The sequence below is a fragment of the Lolium perenne genome, chromosome 1 (genome assembly GCF_019359855.2).
Source record: "Lolium perenne isolate Kyuss_39 chromosome 1, Kyuss_2.0, whole genome shotgun sequence".
Classification (NCBI taxonomy): domain Eukaryota; kingdom Viridiplantae; phylum Streptophyta; class Magnoliopsida; order Poales; family Poaceae; genus Lolium; species Lolium perenne.
In genome coordinates this window covers 198,685,897-198,713,624 of record NC_067244.2, presented here as the reverse complement: position 1 = coordinate 198,713,624, position 27,728 = coordinate 198,685,897, and the positions used below count along the sequence as shown (strand labels likewise).

The 27,728-nt window shown below is 42.5% G+C and overlaps 2 protein-coding genes and 1 long non-coding RNA gene across 3 annotated transcripts; all 3 read right to left on the bottom strand.

The window, feature by feature from the left end:
• Window positions 1-15,303: 15,303 nt before the first annotated feature.
• Window positions 15,304-18,578, bottom strand: LOC139833741 (plasma membrane ATPase-like). The gene is made up of 5 exons (XM_071824088.1): window positions 18,556-18,578; window positions 18,133-18,193; window positions 17,928-18,052; window positions 15,599-15,689; window positions 15,304-15,435 (listed from the first exon to the last, which is right to left on the bottom strand). The coding sequence occupies exons 1-5, from the start codon at window positions 18,576-18,578 to the stop codon at window positions 15,304-15,306; spliced, it is 432 nt and encodes a 143-aa protein (XP_071680189.1).
• A 948-nt stretch (window positions 18,579-19,526) lies between these two features.
• On the bottom strand, window positions 19,527-22,129 carry LOC139833738 (BRCA1-associated RING domain protein 1-like). Its single transcript, XM_071824085.1, has 5 exons — window positions 22,125-22,129; window positions 21,279-21,399; window positions 20,911-21,076; window positions 20,569-20,726; window positions 19,527-20,059 (listed from the first exon to the last, which is right to left on the bottom strand). The coding sequence occupies exons 1-5, from the start codon at window positions 22,127-22,129 to the stop codon at window positions 19,700-19,702; spliced, it is 810 nt and encodes a 269-aa protein (XP_071680186.1). The 3' UTR covers window positions 19,527-19,699.
• A 6-nt stretch (window positions 22,130-22,135) lies between these two features.
• Window positions 22,136-22,917, bottom strand: LOC139835013 (uncharacterized). The gene is made up of 3 exons (XR_011750694.1): window positions 22,680-22,917; window positions 22,474-22,574; window positions 22,136-22,314 (listed from the first exon to the last, which is right to left on the bottom strand). It is a non-coding gene; the product is annotated as an uncharacterized lncRNA (long non-coding RNA).
• Window positions 22,918-27,728: the final 4,811 nt, after the last annotated feature.

Sequence of the window (27,728 nt, the reverse complement as noted above, 5' to 3'; positions counted from 1 at the left end):
AGATGCCCTTACTCCAAACGCCAGTTTCTAAATTTTAGAACAAAACACATGTCCGTACCTCGTTTCTGAGATCAGTGAACCCGTTCCGGCGAAGCACGACGGTGTGCCCACATGAAGAAACTGTGGCGCCCCAAAAGGGAGCAACGGATATCGCCCACGTCTCGACCATAAAATATCTCTCCCAACACTAGCTAAATGAGGTCGCCAAGGTCGCAGGAAGATACCATGCCAGCACATGTTTTGCGTGAAATTACCGCATGACAATGTTATAGGAGAATGTAATGACCATGATCTCCGAGATGCTATTGAAAGGAGAAGCCAGTGCGGGCTCAACAATATCCATTGACGCTATGGACGACAAGAAGTGCCTTAAGTATGAAGTGGTGAAGGATGTGGCATGCTCGCCTCTTGTGATGGTAGCGGTGATTTGGTCATGGCCACTCCCATTAAGAATCCTGAAAACGTCAGGCCTCCGAAGACTAGCCCACCTTGTGTGTCACTTCGAGGGCTGAAAACTTCGATTTCCTAGTTAAGGCTTTGTTAGCAAGGATTATTGCATAATCATCCTCATTGATCCGTGTTCAAGATGGAGTTGCTTGTATGGTCCCATTTAAAATACTTCTATATGATGACAGTATGATCCCAAGATGGCATCATGATGTAGAACCTCCGCCGTTGGCCTTTCTGTTGATGGAGTTCTGAAAATCACAATAGAATATAGGAATAGCATATTATCATCACGGACCATGTATGGATCGGACTCTACAACGTTTTCTTTGGAAAGCTGATTTCTGAGCCTAACAAATCTTTATATATCGTGATACTCTACTGAACCTTCCAACAATGCAGCGCTGGTATGGGCACCTTTGGTAAGCTGTGAGGGCTTTTTATGCATGGGCCGGGACGTTGAATGGAAGTTTGGTTGCATGCAGGCCGCCACGTTCTTGCACGAAGCGGATTTTAAAGCACCCCCGAGACATGCCCTGGAGGAATGTTCGGAATGGCTGTTTCTCTAGAGTCAGGCCCGTTGTCGAGAGAAGGTTGCACGCGTGGGGAAGGAAGACGGAAACGCCGCGTCCCTTCGAGAACACGCGTCTTGATGACCCACAAGTATAGGGGATCGCAACAGTCTTCGCGGGAAGTAAAACCCAATTTATTGATTCGACACAAGGGGAGATAAAGAATACTTGAAAGCCTTAACAGCGGAGTTATCAATTCAGCTGCACCTGAAAACAGGCTTGCTCGCAAGAGATTATCAGTAGTAATGATTTATAGCAAAGTGATGGTGAAATAACAGCAGCAGAGTAACAGAGACAGCAGTAGTGATTTTAGTAAACAGCAGGATTAAAATACTGTAGGCACAGGGATGGATGACGGGCGTTGCATGGATGAGAAAACTCATGTAACAATCTAAGCAGGGCATTTGCAGATAATAATAAAACGGTGTCCAAGTACAAAACAATCCATAGGCATGTGTTCCGTATATAGTCGTACGTGCTCGCAATGAGAAACTTGCACAACATCTTTTGTCCTACCAGCCGGTGGCAGCCGGGCCTCTAGGGAATCTACTGGATATTAGTCCCGATTTCTGTCACTTCGGGGCCTCGGGTTCCGGACAGCGACATGTGTATACAACTTGCAGGTAAGATCATAAAACAATGCATATCATGATGAAACAATAACATGTTCAGATCTGAGATCATGGCACTCGGGCCCTAGTGACAAGCATTAAGCATAACAAGTTGCAATAATATCATCAAAGTACCAATTACGGACACTAGGCACTATGCCCTAACAATCTTATGCTATTACATGACCAATCTCATCCAATCCCTACCATCCCCTTCAGCCTACAGCAGGGGAGTTACTCACACATGGATGGGGGAAACATTGCTGGTCGATGGAGAGGCGTCGGTGGCGATGATCTCCTCCAATTCCCCGTCCCGGCGGAGCGCCAGAACGGAGTTTCTGGTCCCGAGATGGAGTTTCGCGACGGTGGCGGCGTACTGGGAGGTTTCTGGCGACTTCGACTTCCCCCCTCGCGTTTTTAGATCGAAACCTTTAAGTAGCCCAGAGGAGGGCGTTAGAGGGCAGCCGAGGGGGCCACACGCTAGGGCTGCGCGCCCCCCCTCCAGGCCGCGCCGGCCTAGCGTCTGGGGGCCCTGGGCCTCCCCCAGGCCTGCCCTTCTGGCTCCGTGATTCTTCTGGTAAAATAGGCCCTTTGGTATAAATTCCGAGGATTTTCCCGAAAGTTGAATTTCTGCACAAAAACGAGACACCAGGGCAATTCTGCTGAAAACAGCGTTAGTCCGTGTTAGTTGTATCAAAAACACACAAATTAGAGGCAAAACAATAGCAAAAGTGTTCGGGAAAGTAGATACGTTTTGGACGTATCAACTCCCCCCAAGCTTAGCTTATTGCTTGTCCTCAAGCAATTCAGTTAACAACTGAGTGCGATAAAAGAACTTTCACGAACACATTTGCTCATATGATGTAAATATTCTCATGACATGGAAAAGTGCTTAGGCAATTCATAATAAGATACATGCAAATAAGATCATCTAATAGCTATGTCAATCATGGAAAGGTACCAACAGATTAATAATAAGCATCATGAATCATGTCTATCAGCAGGATTGCAATATTCATAAAAGAGTATGATAAAGTGGTATCTCGATTGTCCGTATTTGAATAGCAAAACATAAATGCTCAGGCACCTCTGAAGTTCATAGAAAGACTAGAAATAGAGATTGTCAAAGATAAAAGCATCAAAGTTATACCACAATCAATCATATTTTGAGACAAGCATATTATACTAAGAATGACAGTTGTGCTCTCAAGAAAGTGCTCAAAGAAAGGATGGTGACACAACATGAAAGTAAAAGATTGACCCTTCGCAGAGGGAAGCAGGGATTAACATGCGCTAGAGCTTTTCATTTTTAAAACAGGAGTAAAATTATTTTGAGAGGTGTTTGTTGTTGTCAACGAATGGTAATGGGTACACCAACTACCTCGCCAACCAGACTTTCAAGAGCGGCTCCCATGAAGGACGTTATTTCTACCAGCAAGATAGATCATCCCTCTTCTCTTTTGTTTACACACGTATTTTAGTTTTGTTATGGGTGACACTCCCCCAACCTTTGCTTACACAAGCCATGGCTAACCGAATCCTCGGGTGCCTTCCATCAATCTCATACCATGGAGGAGTGTCTATTTGCAAAATTAAGTTGCTTACTGATGAATCAGGGCAAAACATGTGAAGAGAATTATTAATGAAGTTATTATTTGGGGCTGGGCACCCCGTTGCCAGCTCTTATTATGAAGGTCTGTCAAAAGTGAATGACAAGGTCGAAAGATAAACACCACATACTTCCTCATGAGCTATAAAACATTAACACAAATTGAGAAGCATTTTGAAGGTTTAAAGGTAGCGCATGAGAATTTACTTGGAATGGTTTGAAATGCCATGCATAGGTATTTATGGTGGACACTTTGGAACAACTTGGTTTTCAGGTGTTTGGAAGCACGAGCAGCGTTCCCGCTCAGTACAAGTGAAGGCTAGCAATAGACTGGGGAGCGACAATCAAGAGAGCAGTAACTGTCATAATCATGCTTGCGGCAAAATAAATTAACGGAGGCATAAAAGTGATACAAGAACTCTGAGGCAAAGTAAATCATCGAGGCTTAATTGACATTTGTTCAGTCATACGCATGCGTGAGCATGTGCCAAGTCGATTCAAATGAATTATTCAGAGGAGGATACAACAATCTCATACCTATTTATGAATAAAACAATGCAAGCAAACATCCATGACATGCTACTCATATTAATAAACTGGAGCTAAACATGAGAGATCATGAACTACTAGACTTTCTTAAACGACATATACCTCACATGAATCAACTAAGCATGCTCACATGGATGAGTATATGTACAAAAATGAAAACAAATAGAGTTCATACCAGCCTCTCACCACAGTCGAATTGTCGTAGATCGTCATTATTGCCTTTCACTTGTGTAGCTTGAATAATATGGAATGAAAACCATGCTCCAGCCACCGAAAACCATTGAACTCATAATGAACTTTACAAAACCAAAGAAGAACAGCAAATATTTTTGGTGTTTTCGAATTGGAAACAAGAACAAAAGGAAACAAGCAAACAAAGCAAAATCTTTTTGGATTTTCTTATAGCAAACCAACGATAGCAAATAAAGCAAAATAAAAGCGAGAAACCAAAATAAACAAATGGTGAAGAGAAACAACAGAAATATTTTTGGTCTTTTTGTGTTTTAGGAAAGAAACAAAGCAAAAAACAAGAATATGAAAACTAGAAGAGTCACATAAACACAAAGCAGCAGGAATTCGTCAAACTTGACAGCAGTACAGTAATCGATTTTTAAGAAATTCTTCCACTGCCCAGCTCGAAAAGTGTTCAACTAATGAAAGTTAGATAACAACCTGGGGAGCATGCACAAAAATTGGCTTTGCAAAATAACGTTCTGGCTGTTTTTAAGATTTTTTTTGGTAACAGCCCAAAATCTGTTTTCAGGCAGCACTTCCCCAAATATCATTTCCCTCTCATTAGAAAACCACTTAAAGAAACTAAACAAGTATATACAAGTATCCAGCAACCATAATATGCAAAGAATGAGTGATGCCGGTATACCTCCCCCCAAGCTTAGGCTTTTGGCCTAAGTGGAGATCAACCCTAGCGAGGGTTGCTGTTCCACTCCGGTGGATCGTACATGGCGTAGTCATAGTGAGGTCCCGGTGCAGAAGAAAAGGGTGAAGGCTCCACATGCCCAAAATGTTGATGCAAAGAACTTGCTACATCGGATGACGAGTCGAGGTGTTCCTCGGCCTCCTCCGCGTTGTCTCTTGCATGATGGCCTCCTCCCTCTATGTATGCATTCAGTGCACCTTCCGTGACTGACCAATCCTCCCTGGAATCAAGGTTAAATAGAACAGGTGCAGGCAATCCTACTAGTTTTTCAGTTTTCTTAGTTGTTCTCCAAGTTTTCTTGTAAAATGTTATCTTGTAAGACAGGTTTTCCAAATTAGATGAATCAGAAACAAATTCATGTTTAATCATGGATACTATGTCAAGTTTCTCTATGGGAAGCTGAATATCAAGATGATGAGGTTCTACACAATGCATAGCTAATAAACGAGAGGCGATGAGACCTCCGCAAATTCCGCCCTTCTCACGGTTAGTAGCAAGTCTATAGGCTATCAAAGCACCCAAATTGTAGGTCTTATTACCTTGCAATGCAGCAGCTAGAAAAGCTAAATCCTGGATAGATAATTTACTTGCATTCTTTCTAGCAAGAACGCACTTAGTAATGAAATAAGCAAAGTAGCGAATAGCTGGGAGTTGAATGCTACTGATTTTACCACCATCCTCTGAGAAACTTCTTCCATGACAAATCATCTCAAAGAGGCTCAAGAGCTCTTGCGGCGATCCCGTTATCTTCTCGCATGATCCCCATTGCGGCACTCTAATTGCTGCACAAAAATCATCGAATGGCAAGTTGACAGTTTTATTATAAATTTTGTACCGAACCATGGGGTTAGATTGCGACTAATTGAACTTAAAATCCTGCACAACAGACATAGTCAATTTTGCATATTGGCATGGTTCTCCGTCAACAAAATCATCCAACCCTGCACGAAAAATTAGATTCTGAACATCTCCCAAGATTCCTGCATTTCTCATGAAGTCTGTGCACGGGTAGTAAGAGGGGTATACTCCCTCTTCGCGGTTAACTCTCATGACTTGTTGCACCTCCAATTCTTGTTGGTTTAGTTGATGCCTATTCCACTCCATTTTCTGAAATTTTTCAACAACAATATAAAATTTGATTTGGTGACATATAGTTGAGGGAAACTACTATAGGAACTTGCTAGAGTACTAATCATGCATCAAAACTAGTTTCTACAACTTAGAACAAGCATGCAATCTCACTAAACATGTTACCTACAGCAGCAAAATATTTAAGATATACTCAACCAAACAAAATTCTACTTGCATAATCGGAGGAGTCACATACCGGAGAGCAAATGTGCCAAATTTTAGAAAGAAATCTGGGCTGAGCAAAGAGATCGAGAAATCTTGAGCTCTTGAGCAGAAACGCGAATGAGAGAAAGCTGGTGCGAGTTTTTTCGGGAGAGAGAAGAGAGTGGGAGGAAGAGATGAATAAGTGAGGCAAGGAGGGGCCCACACGCCAGGGTGGCGCGCCCCCCTTCCAGGTCGCGCCGGCCTATGGGGTGCCACCCTGGGGTGTCCCACTGGTCATCCCCAGGTGCTCCCAGGTGCGTCTTCGAAAAATAAGACCAACGGTATAATTTTTGTGAATTTTTGAAAACTTAGAAAAATGCACATTTCTGGGTATTAAGTTTATTATTACTGAACTGGAAAAGATTTTGAAATCTCTATACAACTAAAGAACTTTGCAAAACAAAAGTGCTACAGCAAGTAGAAGAAGTGGAGGAAGAAAGAGATGTTGTTTACCTCCTCTATGCATATAAAAAGTATTTGTTAACAAGGTTGATCAAGTCTTGCCACCAAATAAATTTTACATAGCATAAGAAGAAATAAACCTCAAATCAATCATGTTACCTTGAATTGTATTGATATGGATCCAATCATGAGATTTTGATATCCTTCTTTAGGCTCATATATATGACAATCAATAGTTCCAACTTTGATAGTTCTCACATTAGAAATAGTATTAACTCCACATACTTTATCAATCCTCTTGGGAAAATAAATGGTATGCTCCTTGTAATCAACATTGAAAGTAACTTTTCCTTTATTGCAATCAATAACAGGCCCTGCGGTGTTAAGAAAAGGTCTCCCAAGAATAATAGACATATTATCATCTTCAGGCATTTCCAACACAACAAAATCAGTTAATATCAAGCAGTTATTAGTAACTTGAACAGGAACATCCTTAGATATACCAACAGGAATAGCAGTAGATTTATCAGTCATTTGCAAAGATATATCGGTCGGTATCAACTTATCTAAATAAAGTCTCTTGTAAAGAGAAAAGGGCATAACACTAACACCCGCTCCCAAATCACATAGAGCAGTTCTAACATAATTATTCTTAATAGAACAAGGAATGGTCGGTATATCTGGATCACCCAGCTTCTTTGGAACTTTGCCATTGAAAGAGTAATTAGCAAGCATAGTGGAAATCTCCTCATTGGGAATTTTCCTTTTGTTAGAGACAATATCTTTCATATACTTTGAATAAGGCGGTAATTTAATAGCATCAGTCAAAGGGATTTGCAAGAATAAAGGTTTCATCCAATCGCAAAATTTATTATAATGTTCTTATTCCTTTGATTTTAATTTCTTAGCAGGAAAAGACATTTGCTTTTGGACCCAAGGTTCCCTTTCATTACCATGTTTCTTAGCAATAAAATCTTCTTTAGTATACTTTTTATTTTTAGCATGCTTTTCAGGTTCATCTTCAACCTCTTCTTTATCATAAGCATCATTCTTATCATTATCATTATCATGTTCATTACCACTTTCGGTTTCAGCATCAGAAATAGAAATACTATTAGGATCATTAACAGGTTCAGAGGATTCTACAACATTTTTATGTTTCTTCTTCTTTTTCTTAGAAGGAGCACTAGGTTCAATTCGTTGAGAATCTTGTTCAACTCTTTTGGGTTGCCCTTCAGGATATAGAGGATCCTGGGTAGAAACACCACCTCTAGTTGTTACTTCATAAGCATGTTTCTCTTTAGAATTATTTTTTAACAAGTGATTTTGCACTTTAGTGTGTTGGTCAATTTGAGTTTGCACCATTTGAAAATGTTTAACAAGCATCTTAACATCATTGGAGGTTCTCTCCACAATATCATGCAAATTGCTAATAGCTTGAGAATTTTCCATTAAATGATTCTCTACTCTTATATTAAAATTTTCTTGCTTAACAATATAATTATCAAACTCATCTAAGCATTGAGCAGGAGGTTTCGAATACGGAATATCTTCTCTAGTAAAGCGTTGAAGAGAGTTTACCTCAATCATGGATGAAGGGGGAATTATCTCACATAAATCTTCTATGGGAGGTAGATTCTTCACATCTTCGGATTTAATACCTTTCTCCTTAAGAGACTTCTTGGCTTCCCTCATATCTTCATCATTTAATTTAATCAAACCCCTCTTCTTCAATATTGGTGTCGGAGTTGGTTCAGGTGTAGTCCAATCATCATGATTCCGGCCTATTTTAGCCAATAATTCTTTAGCTTCATCTGGAGTTCTTTTCCTGAAAACACAACCAGCACAACTATCCAAATATGCTCTAGACTCAACGGTTAGTCCACTATAAAATATATCAAGTAAATCATGCTTTTCTAAATCATGTCCAGGTCGAGCTCTGATAAGAGAGCAAAATCTTGCCCATGCTTCAGGCAATTTCTCTCCATCTTCCTGGTCAAAGCTATAAATTTTCTGCAAAGCAGCATGTTGAGCACTAGCAGTAAAGTATTTCCGAAAGAAAACATTAAGCAAATCACCTGGACTTTTAATAGAGCCAGGAGGCAAATTATTATACCAAGTTTTAGCATCATCCTTTAATGAGAAAGGAAAAATTTTAGCAACAAAATAAGTACGCATCTTGACATCATCAGAAAACAAGCTACTCATAGAAGAAAGTTCATTCATGTGTTCTACAACACTTTCTTTTTCAGTACCACAAAAGGGGGTTTTCTCTACAATAGCTATATGAGATAGATCAAGAGAAAAATCGTAATCTTTATCATTAATGTTTATAGGAGATGTGGCAAATTTAGGATCAGAAGATAGCTTATATCTAACAGTATGTTGTGCGAGAAACTTTTTAATTTTTCTTGCATCAGCAGTAGCATTGCATCTATTAATAAAATCATCATCAAGTTCCACATAATCTTCATCAGGATCATCACTAGAATAATCAACAGACTCAGGTGAATTAACAGGTGTAGCAGCATTAGGAGTTTCAGTATTTTCAATTTGTCTAGACCTAGCAATTGTAGCATCTAGAAAAGATCCCAATGAACCATTATCATCAAGCACAGCGGAAACATTATCAATATTATGAGAGTTTTCAGATTCAGCAGAAGTACCAGCAAGTGAAGCTTGCGGCGGTGAAACAAGTTGACTCATCACAGATGGTGAATCAAGAGCAGCAGAGGTACTCAGAGTTGTACCTTTTCTTGTAGTGGATGGTAATATGGCGACTTTAGGATCGCGAGATTTACCCATGATGGAGAATTTGCAGCGAACAATATCAATCCAAGTGAACTTCCAAATAAAGCTATGCTCCCCGGCAACGGCGCCAGAAAATAGTCTTGATGACCCACAAGTATAGGGGATCGCAACAGTCTTCGCGGCAAGTAAAACCCAATTTATTGATTCGACACAAGGGGAGACAAAGAATACTTGAAAGCCTTAACAGCGGAGTTGTCAATTCAGCTGCACCTGGAAACAGACTTGCTCGCAAGAGTTTATCAGTAGTAACAGTTTATAGCGATAGTGATGGTGAAATAACATCGAGTAACAGAGACAACGGTAGTGATTTTAGTAAACAACAGGATTAAAATACTGTAGGCACAGGGATGGATGACGGGCGTTGCATGGATGAGAGAAACTCATGTAACAATCTAAGCAGGGCATTTGCAGATAATAATAAAACGGTGTCCAAGTACAAAGCAATCCATAGGCATGTGTTTCGTATATAGTCGTACGTGCTCGCAATGAGAAACTTGCACAACATCTTTTGTCCTACCAGCCGGTGGCAGCCGGGCCTCTAGGGAATCTACTGGATATTAAGGTACTCCTTTTAATAGAGTACCGGAGCAAAGCATTAACACTCCATGAACACATGTGATCCTCACATCACTGCCATCCCCTCCGGTTGTCCCGATTTCTGTCACTTCGGGGCCTCGGGTTCCGGACAGCGACATGTGTATACAACTTGAAGGTAAGATCATAAAACAATGCATATCATGATGAAACAATAACATGTTCAGATCTGAGATCATGGCACTCGGGCCCTAGTGACAAGCATTAAGCATAACAAGTTGCAACAATATCATCAAAGTACCAATTACGGACACTAGGCACTATGCCCTAACAATCTTATGCTATTACATGACCAATCTCATCCAATCCCTACCATCCCCTTCAGCCTACAGCGGGGGAATTACTCACACATGGATGGGGGAAACATTGTTGGTCGATGGAGAGGCGTCGGTGGTGATGATGGCGATGATCTCCTCCAATTCCCCGTCCCGGCGGAGTGCCAGAACGGTGTTTCTGGTCCCGAGATGGAGTTTCGCGACGGTGGCGGCGTACTGGGAGGTTTTTGGCGACTTCGACTTCCCCCCTTGCGTTTTTAGATCGAAACCTTTAAGTAGTCCAGAGGAGGGCGTCAGAGGGCAGCCGAGGGGGCCACACGCTAGGGCGGCGCGCCCCCCTCCAGGCCGCGTCGGCCTAGCGTCTGGGGGCCCTGGGCCTCCCCCAGGCCTGCCCTTCTGGCTCTGTGATTCTACTGTTAAAATAGGCCCTTTGGTATAAATTTCGAGGATTTTCCCGAAAGTTGAATTTCTGCACAAAAACGAGACACAGGGCAATTCTGCTGAAAACACCGTTAGTCCGTGTTAGTTGTATCCAAAACACACAAATTAGAGGCAAAACAATAGCAAAAGTGTTCGGGAAAGTAGATACGTTTTGGACGTATCACGTCTTAATTAGCCTCACCGCTCCCCTCTCCTTCATCTCACTCGCGACATCACTCTCACCCCCTCCCAATTGTCGCATCACCAGGCGGTTCCTCTCCCACCGACCAATCCACCTCACCGCCGCAAGGAGGAGCACCGGTACCGGAGGAGGAGATGACGACGGTGAGAAGCACCACGACATGAGCCGCAACCTACTCCGCAGTCTTCATCGGCATCTCGAGTTCGGCCGCGAACCTGACCTCGTCCTCGACCAGAACAATGGCGGTAATGACCTCTTCTTCTCACTTTCTTACTCGTTGTGCCAGAACAGGCCATACTCGGGTATTTGCGACGACATGCAGATTAGATCTGCTAGGGTTTCCATTAGGATAGGGTTCGAATAGATGTTTCCAAGGTGTTCGTCACCATTTCTTGCTTTTCTTGTCGATTTCTTGGTATTCACGGTCTTTATTTGCTTACATTTGTTACTCTAATCTCCAATCGCGGTAGATCTTTCGTAGATCGGACTGTGGATTGGTGAAATTGTCAGATTTTATTGTGCATGCAAAGAGGGGAAGGGTTTTTTGTGCTGGGATTTAGCATGTTGTGATTGTTGTGCAAAAGATTAAGCTGAGTCACGCTAGTTTGTTCAGATGCAAGAGGAGTGAGAGAACTTGAAGAACGAAATTGCTCCACTCAAGAATCCGCAGAGAACACAAGCACAAGTGATGAGGGATAAGAAACACAAATGGAAGGCAGAAAGAAAGACTTTGGAGGCTGAGAAGAGAAAGCTAGAGTACGACATATACCCTAAGTAGACTTTGTAATCAAGGATAAACTCAAGAGTATCGGGGCTATTTGTGATGAGTGATGAATGTGTTCTAGATATACTGTAGGAGATCCTGCGGATGGTTGAGCTATGGAGAATTTCTAATGTACCCTAAGTAGACTTTGTAATGTACCCTAAGTACCACTCGAAATGTACCCAATTTGAACGGCTACTTATGTTGTTTCTGATTGAACTAGGCTGATGATTATAACCGGGGATCGTAGTATGAGGAGATGATTGATCAGAACATATGGCATGACTGAAGATGACCATGCTATTGGTTCTGATCAAACATCTCTTCCATATGTCCTCATAGTATGAGGCCTATGCTATCTTGCTTTGCATGTTTGTACTTCTTTAGATCTGCATTCGCCAATGATTCAACAATGGCACAACATAAGGCAGGGTATTGCCCTCAAACTTAGTCATGTGTGCCATATTACTTGCACACTAAACTTAGTTTGCGGATAGTCCCTTTGCCTGCCGTGTGATCCTATATATGAGGTCTCTTTTTGTTTGTCTAGTGCATTGGCTAATGATTGAACAATGGCACAATGGAAGGCAAGGTGCTGCCTTCAAACTTAGTCGTACGTGTGTGCCAGTTTCCATGCACACTAGACTTAGTTTGGGGACAGTCCCTCTGCCTGCCATGTGATCAAATCTATGAGGCCTCTTTTGCATTGGCCAATGATTCAACGAAGGCACAATGGAAAGCTAGGTGGTGGCCTCAAACTTAGTCATGTGTGCCACAGTCGTTGCACACTACACTTAGTTTGTGGTCACTCCCTATGCCTGTCCTGTGAGACAATGTATGAGGCCTTGTGTGTTTCTTCACTTCTGCATTGGCCTGTGATTGAACAAAGGCACAACGGAAGGCAAGTGTTGCCCTCAAACTTAGTCGTGTGTGTGACATTACTTGCACACTAGACTTAGTTTGAGGGCAGTCCCTTGAGCTGCCGTGTGAGCCAATGCATGAGACATTACTAATGTTTTGAATGTCTGTTTTCATCTATACTTGTGAGCAGGCACACCTCTAATGACATGTGTTGTTGTGGCAGACTGAGAAGTTCAAGCTTAGGTCACCTACTGAGACCCCCGACGAGGGACCATCGAAGAAGCGAAGGGCAGCTAACGTCGGCCACTTCCAGGACGAGGTAGGGCCGGACCAGTTTCTGCGCATCGTCTTCAGGCCCACCTTCGGCCGGCTCCTGATCCCTAATTAAAGATTTCATCAAGTGGTTCGGAGAAATCCCTTCAAACATCATCGTCCGCAGCAACACTAGATGCAAATGGAGAATGACTACGATGAGAGAAGACGATGATGCATACATCAACCAGGGGTGGGCGGGCTTCGCCGTCGCCCATCAACTCAAGCTAGGCTAGTTCCTCATCTTCAAGAAGGTGTCCTCCTTCGAATACAATATGGTCATCTTCAACTACATCTACACTGAGGTGATGAGAGGGTGCCTGTACCATGGCGATGCTACCAGGTGCGTCGTCTTCGGAAATCATGTCTGAAGCTTACCTGGTTGTGTGTCGCTGCTACAATGTTGTGCCTAGTTGTTGCTCGTGTCGTGTGCTGAACGATGATCGTGTCTACTGTGTCCTGAACTATGACCGTGTCTAAACAATGGTGTGTCGTGAACTTGTGTCGTCTATGTGATAAGGGGTGGCCCGATCTTCTCAGTAAGCAACGGTGGTGATGATGATCACGGGATGAACACAGCGGAGATAACTTGATGAAGAGTGGATGATAACTTGTATGACGCAACGAGATCTCTCGATTGGCCCCTGTCGCCAATGCAACAACTCTCAACCCTGTAAGATATTCGCAACTCCACACACTTGCGCACGTAGCCGCCGACCACGAAGCGGTAAGTTGCAACTTTCTAATTCCCAATGGAACAGCAGATCACACAAGACTTTCAGAATTACACCAAATCAAGACAATATGGTGTAGGGATTCAATAGAGTTGCAAAGCAATCAACTATGAACTAGGGTTTATCTTAAACGTGGTCTAAAACTGCTATGGAGGCGTCCTGGGCAGTTATATAGGAGTTTAGGACGACCTCAGGTCGAAAAAGTACAAAAATAAATGACCCAGAATAGATCTGGTCGAGACAGACTCGGACTCGGCCAGCTCGGGGGACGGTCGACCGGCCCAGGGACCGGCCGGTCCGATTTGGACCGGGCCAGGGACCGGATGGCAACCGGGCGGGCGTCCAGGCTTACTGGATATGGCCCGGCTGGCACAGGCGTGGCACCCGGTTTGGACCGGGTTGATCCGGCGTTGAAGCCGGTTGACCGAGGCTGGGACCGGGTGGCCCGGCGTCACGGCCGGTCTGACCGGGCCTGGCGTCGGCCTGAACTGCATCACCTCCTCTCGCGCATGCCTCCCGATCCTCCCTCGCGCGCCCATGGGATGTCTTCATGTCCAGCTCCATGTCCAGCTTCACGTCCAGCTTCTTGTCCAGCTGCTCCTCTCCTCCTTGTGTGATGCTTGCTCGCTCCTCATACCTGATCATACATAAGTAATAGGACTTAGGCAGTATAAAGTTCTCATCGATCAAAGTATCACTTAGGAACAAATTCACCTGTTGTTTAAGTAGCTTCGCACGAGCTCGTGTCATTGGTCCAATCCTGACTTCATTGGACTTGAGCTTCACAGCAGCATCGTTTTCATCTTGTAATGACGGAGGTAGTAGTGTGGTAGCGATGTCCTCATCACTATGATAAGTGCTAAGTTTACCTGAACTATGATTGTGTTCTTGCTTGTGTTGTTGATTGCTGGTAGCCTCACCACTGAAGGGAAGAGGTAATCAGAAGCGGATTTTGGGTTGCAACCAAACAACATGGACGCCGTTCTGGACTGCTATTATGCGTGAAAACCGACATACCAAATGGGCATAGCCCAAATCTCCACGGGAAAAAAAAAAGCCTCTACGCAGACCACCAAACAACGTAGCTTTTCTGGTCCATGGTCCGTCTGGGACGGCGCAGGGCCTTCTTCCCACTGCGTCAGTGGTGCACGAAATAGGTGCATGCTACCAAACGGGTCTTGTATGTATTCAACGGACCTTCATTCTTCTACTGAACCTTCCAACCAAGGGACGTGTTCTCCTTTGACAAACCATAAAATTATTTATTTATGAACCAGGAAAAAGATAATGTCCTACTCATTCTAACAAATTTTTAAGACAAAATCATTCTGATTCTTAAAAGAATGGTTCTAACCTAAAGAGGCAAAACTGATTTTTTTTGACAACTTAAACATGTCAGGAATTTTAGACAATTTTTATGCATATAGAGGATGAAAAGTTTCAGCTACTGTGAATATGTCAAATTTTAGGATTTACGGAAAAAAATTAACACATGTCGCATGACAAACTAAGGCCAGTGAGGAAGCAATACACAGTGGAACCCCATTACATGAAAAAGAAGCGACGGTCAAAAGTATATTATATAGTCAGGAACGGTTCACGGGCGTTTGTAACTTTGTATACAATCCGAGGGAGAGGAAGCATGACAAAAAAAAATTGCAGCGATGACGCAAGATCACTGACTAGTTAGTGGAAAAAGGTAAAACGCGAAAACAGTTACAGTTCCACACACGGCACTCCACTAGGAACCTAAAACCTCTCTACAAGACAGAAACCGGAACCATATATATTTGGTACTAACACCTCACAACTAGGCCTGGTCAGATCGGCCAGGTTTCTTTCGTTCATTCACCGGAGCGGAGCAACATTTCAATCGCGCTCCAATATGGATGCCATGCTTTTTTTGTCGAATGCCGGCCCACTCGAATTCTGGTTGATGGTGTCAATGTCAAGCCCTTTCAGCTTCATGACCGACTCGAAAGCATGTTCAATTCTCTCAGCCTGCAGATAGTGATCAGGAAAAAGTACTACTAATCACTTTCCAAAGTATTGGCATTTTAGCAGCATACCTTGCAATCTCAGCTTAGAATTGATATGTGCAAAACAGCTACTCTTGTCTTGGCTTGCTCAGCGGTTCTCACGGTAGCTGCTCTTGTCATTGAACAGATTGTGGGAGGTCGACTCTTCTCTGTGCGGTAGCCCACTGTGCCTCCCTCTCCACCTCTATCGTATTTCTCCTTGTTGGTGAATGCAGTCTGCACAAAAAGGTACAGAGGTTCACATGGGCGGACCCAGGATTAGTTTTTAGTGGGGGCAAAGATGTGATTAGTGGTGCAAATACTTTTATTAAGTGGGGGCAAATCAGTATTTAGCATGACATATTACAAGGTGGTAGAAATTTGAGTGGGGGCAGCCGCCCCCATTAGCTAAGGGCTGGATCCGCCCATGGAGGTTCATCAACTTGCTCGAGAAAATGAACCACGATGTATGCACATATAGGATAAGTACTGAAAGGTCTTGGCAGATATGGATCAGTGTAGTACCTTGTTCTGGAGAACTAGCACAGGGCCCTCGCAAATGCGAGAGCATCACCTATAAAGATTTCTTTAGTGTGTCAAAATTAATAAGAAATCTTAATATGTGTCTAAATTCTTTTTTTTTGTAATTTTTCTTTCTTTTTTGGTTGTATGCATCCGTAGTGCCACTAGGGCAATACATTGTTGCAGAGGTTGGGTGTAATTGGTATCTTCGCGATATTACTATATACTCTTTATTAAAAAAATGCGAAATGTATATCACATGCGCAGAAGACATCTTTGATCGTCTCTAGTTTATGGGTGAGATATTATAGTGTATCACCAAAACAATACATTAATGAACATATATGTGAAGCTCGTGTATGACCTTAAATGGATCGATAGAACTCAGAAAAGTTTAGACCATGAGCTAGCCAGTAGGTTTTATATGTGATATTGAGTAAGTATTCAAGGCTAACCATCATATAGATAAGTACGCACGGTTTTCTTGAGCAATGATCATAAGATGTTAAAACCATTCTAATGGAACAAATTTTTTTTTCTTAATATAAGGTAAAATTAAACAATTTTATCTTCGTTAATATATAGGTCGACGAAAGATTATGAATTTTACTCTACATTTATATGATATTTTCCTACATCCTGTTTCCTTTATTTGTTGTAAAAATATGTGACCCTCTCATGTTGTGAAATACATAACGTTTTAGACATGGATAATCTGCAATATACAACTTTGGCCATTATATTTATTATTAAACAAATTTTGTAACACCTTTTATCACAAATTTATCAGTTTTAGTTTCTATTGTCATGTTTTCGTAATATATTTTCTTATCAATAACAATAGCATACCATTTAGATGTAATATTACACTTAACTTTTCTAAATCTGTTAAGTTAAATCTATTCTTCAACCATTCATTTTGTGTGCTTGCTCCCTTATATTTGTCGTTTGATGAAACATGACTGCACTATCATGGACGACTTGGCATCTTAATCGGTCACTATTTTTTTCACATTATTGTAAATTCTGACAGCTTAGGCAACATGAAGGTGTCTTTAGCATCATTGCGCGTTCGATGACTTAGGTCTCATATGCATTTTCAAAACATGCAAGGTTAATTTAACGTCTACAAAAATGGTTTTTAAGTTTTGTATTATTCGTAGTTTCTAAAAAATAGGTTTTGTATTATACGATAATATTTAAGTGAGGCACTGTATTTCATGATATATTTATGTTTGTATCTACAAATTTGTCGAACTTTACAACATCTCATAATTTTTTCCCCTGAGGCTAACATCATGTCCTACATAAATCAGATCGTACATATCGTCTTGGAATTTTTTCCATCGCCCGTCAATTTTAGAGGTGGCTTAAGTACGTATCAATAAGTTTTAGAGTTTTTTTAATGACCGATCAGTCATAGAGTTTGGTTCTTGCACGTCCTACCTAACTTTTTTTATTTGCCAAACTGATCGTACCCTACCAGCTTTACACCTTACCACCACCACGTTCAAGCCTGGTAGGTTTTTCTTTTCGTTGACACAGGTATGGTACAGCGTCCAACCATGGTAGATAGCATATAGTATATATATAAGTGGTTATTACTTATACCATTCCTGGGAAGTACACAAGAGTCCTGCCTCTGCACGTTATATATCCTCTCAACATGAATTGTGCCAGACATGTTACACTACAAATAATCTGGCACGTTAAATATGTTACCTGACTAATTTGGCATGTTACATATGTTACGTGACTAATAGTATTACATTAAATCCTAACCGTAAGTTTTAGATCTAACTGTCACAGTAATTTAGATGATGTGGATTAACGTGGTACCACTGTTATGCATCTTCATTTTGCTTTTAGTATATATAATAGATAGATAGATAGATTTAGTATATAATAGATAGATGTTGTCCCTTCCACTGAGCATAAAAGGGATGAAAGAACTTGAAAAAATCAAGCAGGGAGTAGAACGCCGTGCTGAAGAGCAAGATAACACCAGCCCAGCCCCAGCCGATTCCCTTGATCCTGGCGAATTCCCAGTTGGTGTAGATAGCAATGAGTGTCGCAACCTACATAAACGAATCAGGTTCAGCTTAGAATTGGACTGCACTGAATTTGTTACTTTGCTGAGTAGCTGTTTTGCACATACCAATAGAGCGAGGAAGAAACCAGTGACCAAGAGGACACCAGGGCGCTCAACAAAGGACCAGCTGCAAGAACGGGTCATTTACAGGATGGAAGATTATTAATCAAACGAACATGACAAACTCCAATAGGAGTGAAGAAAGATAGCCTACGCAGTCAAAGAAGAATTTGCTGTAATGTGTGGATTTATTTGTTTTATATCCATATCGCAATCAATGAAAAAAATGAGCTGGACGCTGTCACGAATGATTAAATATACAACACTGAATTATGAAATGAAGGATTAATCAAGTAAATGAAGATTGAAAAACAAATCACGTACTTTTGAAGAATGGGCAAAATAATGCCACTTTCCACTATTTGTGAGCTCTTTTCATCACATGGTAATGGATCAGATGAATTTTGGGGCACAAAACATAGCGATTACCCTTCAACAACAAGACTAGCCATGTCAAAACATCATAATGTTTATAAGTAGATCAATGACAATGTCTACTAAAAAATCTTACAGCATCCCAACGGCATTCTGGTATCATCAGTGCACATGGGGCGTGATAAGTATTTGCACAGGGGTCATGATAACAACCAAGGACCGCTCCCGGTAATCCGCATCTGCTGCATTTCAAAATTGAACCACGGCTTTTTTCCTTTTCCATGTTAACAATATCATCGCCATCGAGATACACTTTTGGCGCCCTTCACAAATATTAGTTGGAGAGGCAAAATATTATATCAACATTACAGTTTACCCTAAGATTAATATCATGCTAAGAATGAAAAGGATTGATGTGTGCTTGATGATTCTACATAACAAAATATTATTACAAAAATTAGCAAATCAAATAAATCCAAATGCTACAAATATAATTATTACAAAAATTAGCAAATCAAATATAATTTAAATTTGACCCTACATTAGAATTGCCAAAGTATCTGTCCATAAACATTTTTGCTAGTATTGTTCGGATATATCCAAATGCTCCAAAAAAAAGGGTATTGTTTACTAGTATAGTCTATGCTACCTTCTCTGATGCACTTAATACTGAACCGAGCAAGACCCATTGGTTCACAGGGGTTCTACACTGGGCCGAACACCGTATTAGCTCACGCCAGACCGAAAAGAGAATTAATGCGTGACTGAGGGAGGTCAAACGTCCAGGCGCACCCCAAACGAGCCCTCAGTGAGCAAAAGGAAGGCAAACAGGCCTTGAGTAAAAGATGAAGCATACTACTAGCACATTTCCCATTCGTTTGTGAACTTATTACGTTGCCAAAATATATGTTGTGGCCGAACAGAGGTCACAGTCACTGCCAGAAAACAAAAGCAGTGGCGCCACAGGCGCCTCTCGATCTCTAAGAGCGTTCAGCACCAAATGTTTGGGCTGCTATCCATCACAAAAACTACAACAACATTACACCCAAGCCATCGATCACTTCCACAAAAGTTGACTATTTGGCTAGCACCCTCTCCTCTGATGCTAATAAGTTCTAAACTGTAACCATAGCCTCCCCCACGACGGAAGTGGGGCAAACACAAAAAGACCCTCCTAACATCAAGCCGAAAGCTATACCTAACAAGCAGTATTCGCATACACATCCGGGGTGAAGCCATCACTGCGATCCAGCATCCGAACATCATAAGCCGCGATAGCGTCAAACAGCCAAAGGTGGCAGATAGCCTGCGCTCCGGAGGCCATGTACTCATTTGCCTCTTTCTTATTGCCAACACATGTAGTCGAAGCAGGGCCACCAACGTAGATGAAGTATACCTTTGCGGGATCTTTTTCCAGATTCTCCTGTAATGAATGCGGGCTCATTGCCTCCAGGACCTGTCCTTCAGCGGCTGCTATGAGACTTTTTATGTTTTCTCTAATTTCTGGGTTCATGTACGCGCTGAGGCAGAAATGCAGTCCTGAGAACAGTTTCGGTGCCTGCAAGCATCATTTTCTCATCATGCAGATGAGTAATAGAAATGAGAAAACATATGGATGTAGAGATGCATTCACAATATTACATTTATTAGATAATTGAAGTCTATTCATAATATTCATTTTTTAATTAAAGATAATTGAAGTGGGCCATAAAATAACCACATTATGATCTATGCCACTCCAAAACACAGCATCTCGGATGACACTTCAAAAGATAATTGTTTTCGATGTAGATGCAACCAAAATATGTAAATCTGTTTAGCGCCCAGTTAACAGAATAAATTTGATGGAATATACTGAGCATAAACACCTAATTTCCTCCAGAGATGCACTTTTAAGCCTTTGACATTAAACAGCCTCTCTATGAACACTTCAATACATTTGGACAAAAAAAAATTGCAATCCAGAACTTATGCATATGGGAAACTGCAATCTGTTTTCACAAACATATTCATCTCTATATTGAAGTCGTATAAATACTATTGCCAGAAATAGACATCCATACATACCCCTTTAGCTGCTCCAGCTCGTCCTTTCTTTGGTCCATCAATCGATATGTGTGAAGCATAGTAAAATTCCACCTCGTAAGAAATTTCCGGAACTATAATCGGCTCTGCCCAGCAATTTTTTGGACCTGGAATCGGCTCCGCCAAGCAATCCACAATCCCTATGACATGAACATGATACAAACTACTTCAATGCAGGGATAAATAATATTCTTTACCGAGCTAGGATAAGTGTGAATAGACCAGCAGCTTGTTACGTTAAGCAGTATGTGACATGGGCATGGGGATAGTAAAGTAATTATCAACAACACAAATAAGGGATATGTAAGATGGCTTAATACTAACATCCAGCTCTGAGAACCCATTTCCCAGACAAGATTGCCATCAAGACTTGATATGATTCGCCACATGAGTTACTAGCGCCTCTGCCGACAATAACGTGAGTCACATTTTTGTCCCATTTCTCAGCCAAGTTTGAACTGGTCAAGGAAGCAAATTCCTTGAGGGAATCCTGCAACAAACATAAGCAATTTGTTCACTACTTGGTATGGAACAGAAATTATTACAAAAATTAGCAAATCAAATATAATTTAAATTTGACCCTACAGTAGAATTGCCAAAGTATCTGTCCATAAACATTTTTGCTAGTATTGTTCGGATATATCCAAATGCTCCAAAAAAAGGGTATTGCTTACTAGTATAGTCTATGCTACCTTCTCTGATGCACTTAATACTGAACCGAGCAAGACCCATTGGTTCACAGGGGTTCTACACTGGGTTGTTTGTTTTTCTTCTCTCCGGTAATCGGCACAAAGTCCTTTGTCTGAACATTGTCTGTAATGATGAAATACAATGCAAATTATAGAAGAAAATTAAGGATAACGGTAATAGGCAGAAAATCTTTCTCTGTCCAACCATTGACTGTAATGACGAAATATAATCCAAATTATCAATGAATAATGATTTAATATCTGTCTAGAAGCCTCCGCACCATCTCCCAAGAAAGGTAAAAATGATGGCATACCCCTGAGGCAAAGAAAGAATCGAAGTGTTTGGTTGATCTACTTGCTGATCTTCCCTGCTATGTACGACATTCATTCCTTGTTTATCTAAACATTGGCTGCAATAAAAAATCAATTACAAGATGAAAGATTATTAATCAAACAAAACATGACAATGTCCAATACGAGTGAAGAAAGATAGCATACACAATCAAAGAAGAATTTACTGTAAAGTGAAGTTATTTGTTTATATTCCATATGGAAATCAATGAAAAAAATAGCTAGACATTGGCTGGAATGACTAAATATATAACACTGACTTATAAATGAAGGATTAATCAAGTAAATGAAGATTGAAAAAGAATCACGTACTTTTGAAGAATGGGTGAAATAATGTCACTTTCCACTATTTGTGAGCTCTTCTTATCACATGGTAATGGATTGGATGAATGTTTGGGACAAAAAACATGCCAGTTCTCCTTCAACATCAAAACAAGGCATGTTAGAACATTGAAGTGTTCATAAATGGAAGAATGACAATGTCTACCAAAAACTTACGGCATCCCGCCAATCGCATTCGAGTATCATCAGTGCACACGTGGCATGATAATTTACTCTACATTTGTCGTGATGACAAACAAGGGCTGCTCCCGGTAGCTTGCATCTGCTGCAATTTTTATTTGAAGCACGAATAATTTCCTTCTCCATATTAACAATAATATCGCCATCGTGATACACTTGCGGGGCCCTTCACAATATTAGTAGGAGAGGCAAAATATTATATCAAACATAGAGCCTACTCTACGAATAATATCATGCCAAATAATGAAAAGGATAGATGAACACTGTGTGACAATTCTAAATAAATTAAATATGAATAGTTAAGTGGTATGCCTAAAAAACTTACCAGTCCATGCATTTTTGATGGACATAGATGACATTGTTTGGGTTGCCCTCGTTGCTGGACACAATCCTTCCCTTTCGATACATGACCATTGGACCATGAAACTGACACAAGAAAAGAGAATTTTTTTTAGGGCCAGTAAGAAACAAGAAGACTTCAAAAGATCATTTTTTTAACTTGATATATGCAAACGACATGCAACATATTACCTTCTCACTAGTTCTAAATGAATGGCAGAAAACACATTCATCTTCAAATACATTGATTGGTGTTGGCGGTCTCTTCAATTCAGTAGCATCTTCATTGTCGTCCAACGTGCCATGTTTCCCCAAAACCTTGCTTTTTTTACAGGGACGCAGGTTTTGTTCAGTGGTACTTGCATTAACATCTGGTGATGCAACTTCGGTTGCATCAGCATGAACTCTCTTATATGGACCATTAGCGGGTGACGCATTTTTATTCTATAACAAAACAGTATTTGCTCAGAATGTTGGATAAGCAATGTTTGCAACGCATTAGCAGTTCATCAACACTTATATATGTGTTTCACCATAAGAGCGTACGAGCCTTTAGCGTGAAAATTATGTTATAGTTTTCCATGCAGAAGTAATTCTCAAATCTGCCAAGGTGTGGGCAAAGAAGTATGTCGAAAAAAGAGCATATTTGTTTCAGAAAAGAAAAGAATGGACAAAGTACCCCAGCAAGACTTGATTGACTGTGTGGGCTGCTTTGACTCGCCATTGCCTCGTTTTTCATTTGACTTTTTTGTAGAACCTCAAGACTTCCAGCGCCAGTTTCTGTCTTTATGTTGACCATCGTGGTGGTACCAGTGGCAGACATGGTACCTACAAGCATCAAAGTGGTGACAATGATGAAGGGGAAAGCAAGTACTGAACAAGGCTTGTTTCATCATAATTTCAAGCAACTGTATAGATGAATTGAACAATGACATAATATGTTTTTAAACAATAGTTCACTGAACAAACAGAACAAATCTGTTCCTAAATATAAGATGTTTTGGGAAGCCAAACTGACTGACCGAAACATCTTATATTTCGGAACAGAGAGAGGATGTCACTACTAGACGGGCCTTTGTGTTTTTACAGGTGGCAGACATGAGGATGGTATTACTCGGACACGGGTGTCCGAATCAGACTTGGATTCGGACGTCTGATTCGACAAAACATTTGGCCACATGACAGCTGGGAAATATTTGGTATGTCCAACGTGGCAGACAATTCGAACACGGGCTAATAATGTAATTCTCACATGCCTTGCTATAACATTCCACTTATGTTACATACACTCCATTACAACGCAGCCTGGATGTTATGTTACGGGTAGACCAGGAGCAATCATGCTTTACCATTCACAACAAATATTTACTACCTGCCTAGGAATCGGTCGGAGAATTAAGAAAGACAGGTATGATGGGGGTTGCAAGAAGTGGACAGTGCATTGCATAACTCCAGCTATCGCTGGCTGCTCAAGATCATAATTGTAAGCATCAGAGATCAGACCCCAACAGCTAGGTTATGGATGGCGGCCATGCTATCACAGGGGCGACAGGCGACTTTGGGCCACCAAAATGGATCCAGGGCGCGCAGTAGAAAGGCAATGCTTATCTTAAGATTTGAATCTTTGTCTTGTATTCCATAATGGTACAGTAACAAATTTGGCAAAACGAAGATGTTGAAAAGAACCTGGTTCGAACGAGCGCACAAGGCAATGGCGATATCCATTATCACGCCAGCGAGAGAGACTAGAGGTTGAGTGTACCGGAACGCAGACTTGGTGCTAGTGCGGCGGCGCATCTAAAAGTATGAGATGAGCAAGAAATACGACTGGCCCGATCATCAGATCATGTTCTCTGCCGCTGCAACTGGTGCGATAAACGCGACCGCCGGCCGGCACGCCGGAAGCAAGAAAGTGGAGGGGGGACGAGGAGAGCGAACCTCCGAAATCTGACCGGAGCGGTCGCCTGCCGGCCGCGGCGGCGCCGAAGCCCGGGGGCGGGGACAGCCTCTCGCCGCCAGAGCTCATCCTGCCGGCCTTGGTCTCAGCTACGACGACGATCTCGTTGGGAAGCTGCGACGAGTAGGCGTTAATGAGTATAGGGACTAGGGAGGGGGCGGCGAGGAGACGAGAGGGCGGCGGTTCGCTGTGGGCGCGAGCAGCGAGGCCGAGCGACGATTTGACAGGGGGCAGGCGCGCGGTGTGGCGAGCGCGTACGAGTTTTGGAAAAAGCCTGCCAGTTTTGCGTGAGGGGATGGTTCGGCCTAAACCTAAGTACCTAACTATTCCATCCGTTCACAAATAAGTGAACATAAGATTTTTAAGATAAATTATGAAGTGAAATGAAAAATGCATCTCTTCTCTTAAATAATTTCAAATTCAATGAGCTAAGTGTGTGTAAAAAACAAGAAAACATGTGCTTAATATTATTAGGTTTGATTGAGGCTTTCCACTATGTTGCAGGTTCCCCAGTTTTTGAAAATTTTGGAATGCCAAGTCAGTTAATTCGTTCGGCAGAGCACGGCAATGTGTCCACATGAAGAAACTACGGCGCACCACCACATGTTTCAACCGTAAAGTATCTCTCCCAGCACTGGCTGACACTACAGGAATGACTGAAGATACCGACGGCCATCCTCTACGCCAACGGCTAAACATTGGGGCCGTCGGCGTAGACTCCGGCCAAGCCAGCCCGCGGCGTGAGCCGTCGGCGTAGCGGCGCTCTCGGTGTAGCCCATGCTACACCGACGACCACCCTCGGCATATAAACGTCCTCGGCGTAAGGCAGGGCTATGCCGACGGCAGCCCTCGACATAGCCTCCTCGCATTTTTTCTTGGCTCTACGCTGACGGCCACCCTCGGTGTAGCTCTTTTTTAAAAAATTTACAAAATTGTAAAAGTCATAACTAATTCAAACGATGTCAGAAAAATGCATATCTGAGTAATAAAGTTTGTCAGAATAATTTATATGTCCAAAACTTTGATGGAAATGAGTAGGAAATGGGTGAAGCAGCTACAAGGAACAAGTTAGGTGATAGCGCGAGACCTCCGCGCAGTGGTAGGAGATCGCCTACGCACCACCTATCACATGCCATATGCGCGCGCTAACCATCTGAAAATCGCCGCGGCTTTCTGCGGTGTCCCGCTGAATCCATTGAAAACTGACCGGATTTGAACTAAAGATACACTTTCCATTGCTCGATAAATTTTGGAAAAATATTTTTAGCAACTGCTACGCCGACGGCCAGGCTACACCGAGGGCAAAAAGACCTACACCGAGGCCCATCTAGCCCGAGGGGCTACGCCGAGGGCTGCCCTCGGCGTATGCTACGCCAATGCCTTGCAAGGCATCCGTTGGCGTCTCGCGCGTCCTGTAGCGTGAATCTGAATGATTCCACAAGGTCACAGGCTCACACCAAGATGACCATGCCAGGCCATGTTCTGCTTGCAATTATCATTTTCCTCGCCCAAATTTGAGGCACCAATTTGTACCAGTAGCAAGCATTAAACATCGAGGATGCAAAAGTCAAATCTAGCCTAGACAATTAGAATACATTGACACTTTTAGTACGATATATCTACGATACTGCAAATCAACCATTCGTTGTCAAGCCAGTGGGTGGCATGCCTTGGCAATGACTGGTTGATCTGTGTTTAGAAATACCGTATGTATTCTAATTATCTAGCCTGAATTTTGTCTTTTGCATCTTCGGTGTTTAATGCTTGCTACTGGTATAAATTAGTGCCTCATTTTAGGCGAGGAAAATAATAGTTCCTGAACCTTTCTTTCCTCTTGCCGGGCCTCTCCCTTCTCCTCTCCACCGGAGTAGCCGGCCGGAGATGGAGGGGAGATGGCGCCGGAGTAGCTAGGTTCCTTAGGGGTTGCGGCAGTTTGCCGGTAGTGGGCTGTTTGCCTGGTAGTGGAAGCGATTGGCGAAATCTGGCCGCCTGGATCTCACCATCTTTAGGGTTCTTCTGGTTTCTTCTCCTTCTCCGGTGGTCGGAGGGGAAAGGGAAGCAGCTGAGCGGTGCTTCTTTCAATAAAGGTAAGACGGTCTTCTTCCTGCAGCAGCGAGGATGCGGCGAGCGGAACCTTTTCTTGGCCGGCCTCGGCGGGGGGGGGGGGGGGGGGGGGGGAAGGTGCGCCTGCTGAGGATCATCGACGTCAGCAAGCTCCTGGCCGGCCGTGGAGGCGAGGAGGAGCTCAGCTACGTCGTCATCATCTTCTCTGCTCCTTGGAGGGTGTATCTCTACTGCTTCTGCGGTGGAGGTAGCACATCAAAGCTGCTCCTCTCGGCCGGCCATGGAGGCGAGGGTGAGGACGGCAACGATGATGCTGCTACCACAAGCTTGAAGCGGCGAATCAAGTGTGTGCCTTGGGAAGCGATTTTTTTGAGCAGATCCAAGGCCACTCTGTGGCCTATCCAAGTGCCGGCGATGGACTCCGGCGATTCAACCTCCGTTGTGAGGTTCTTTCTGAAGGTTGCAGTCGCATACTACGGCTGCGTGGAGGCAAGTGGTTTCGTCCCTGCCTCTTCGCATGACGGCGGCGTAGCAGCTCTCTGGCTCGACGGCGGAGAAAGAGAAGGACCTGATTGCTTTTCTTCATCTTTTAGCGAGGTCTTTTCTGCATTTGCTAGGGACCTATATGTAATTTTAGATCTTATGGGGTCCTTTGTAACATTTTGTACCTCCACCGTTTGCTTTTAACGAGAAGCTTCCTGCCCCTTCAGGGCACTCCTTGTTCAAAAAAAAAAAGCTTCCCGTGACCTTGGCAAACCGTTCAACCAGTGTGTGGGGGGGGGGGGGGGGGGGAGATATTTTATGGTCAAAACGTGGGTGACATCCGTTGCTCATTCGACAGTTCTTGTACGATTCCTATACGATGTCCACCATCCCGTCCATCTATAGATGCGGCAAAAATATAGAGGACCATCGGATTGTTTGTCAAACATAATTCTACCTGAAGGATCGTACACAAAGAAATTTTGATCTATTTTGCTGGCCAGCGATCTGTCATCCATTTTTCAGAAGAAAAAAAGCATCTATTATTTTATTTCCTCATAAAGAGTGAATTTCCTCCTATACAAGTTTCTGGCCACGACCCACGATGTTGACAACAACAAAATGGGGTATCCAGGTGCGAACAAAAAGGGAAATTATCGGCATGCCCATCTTCTCTAAGAGTCGTAGGCGGTGGATGCACTGTTGCAACCAACGCCACATAGTCGAGAACTTCCTTG

Coding starts and splice junctions, on each gene's coding strand:
- LOC139833741 (XM_071824088.1), bottom strand. CDS start 18,578: ATGGCTAGTCTTGTTGTTGAAGG. Junction 18,194..18,555: donor GCTAGTCTTGTTGTTGAAGG/GTAATCGCTATG, acceptor CCGTTCTTGCAG/CTGGTCCTTTGTTGAGCGCC. Junction 15,690..17,927: donor TCCCTGCTTGATTTTTTCAA/GTTCTTTCATCC, acceptor CTTTTTGTGCAG/ACTGCATTCACCAACAAGGA.
- LOC139833738 (XM_071824085.1), bottom strand. Junction 21,077..21,278: donor TATTAAGTGCATCAGAGAAG/GTAGCATAGACT, acceptor TGTTTGTTGCAG/GATTCCCTCAAGGAATTTGC. Junction 20,060..20,568: donor GAGCTGGAGCAGCTAAAGGG/GTATGTATGGAT, acceptor TGATGCTTGCAG/GCACCGAAACTGTTCTCAGG.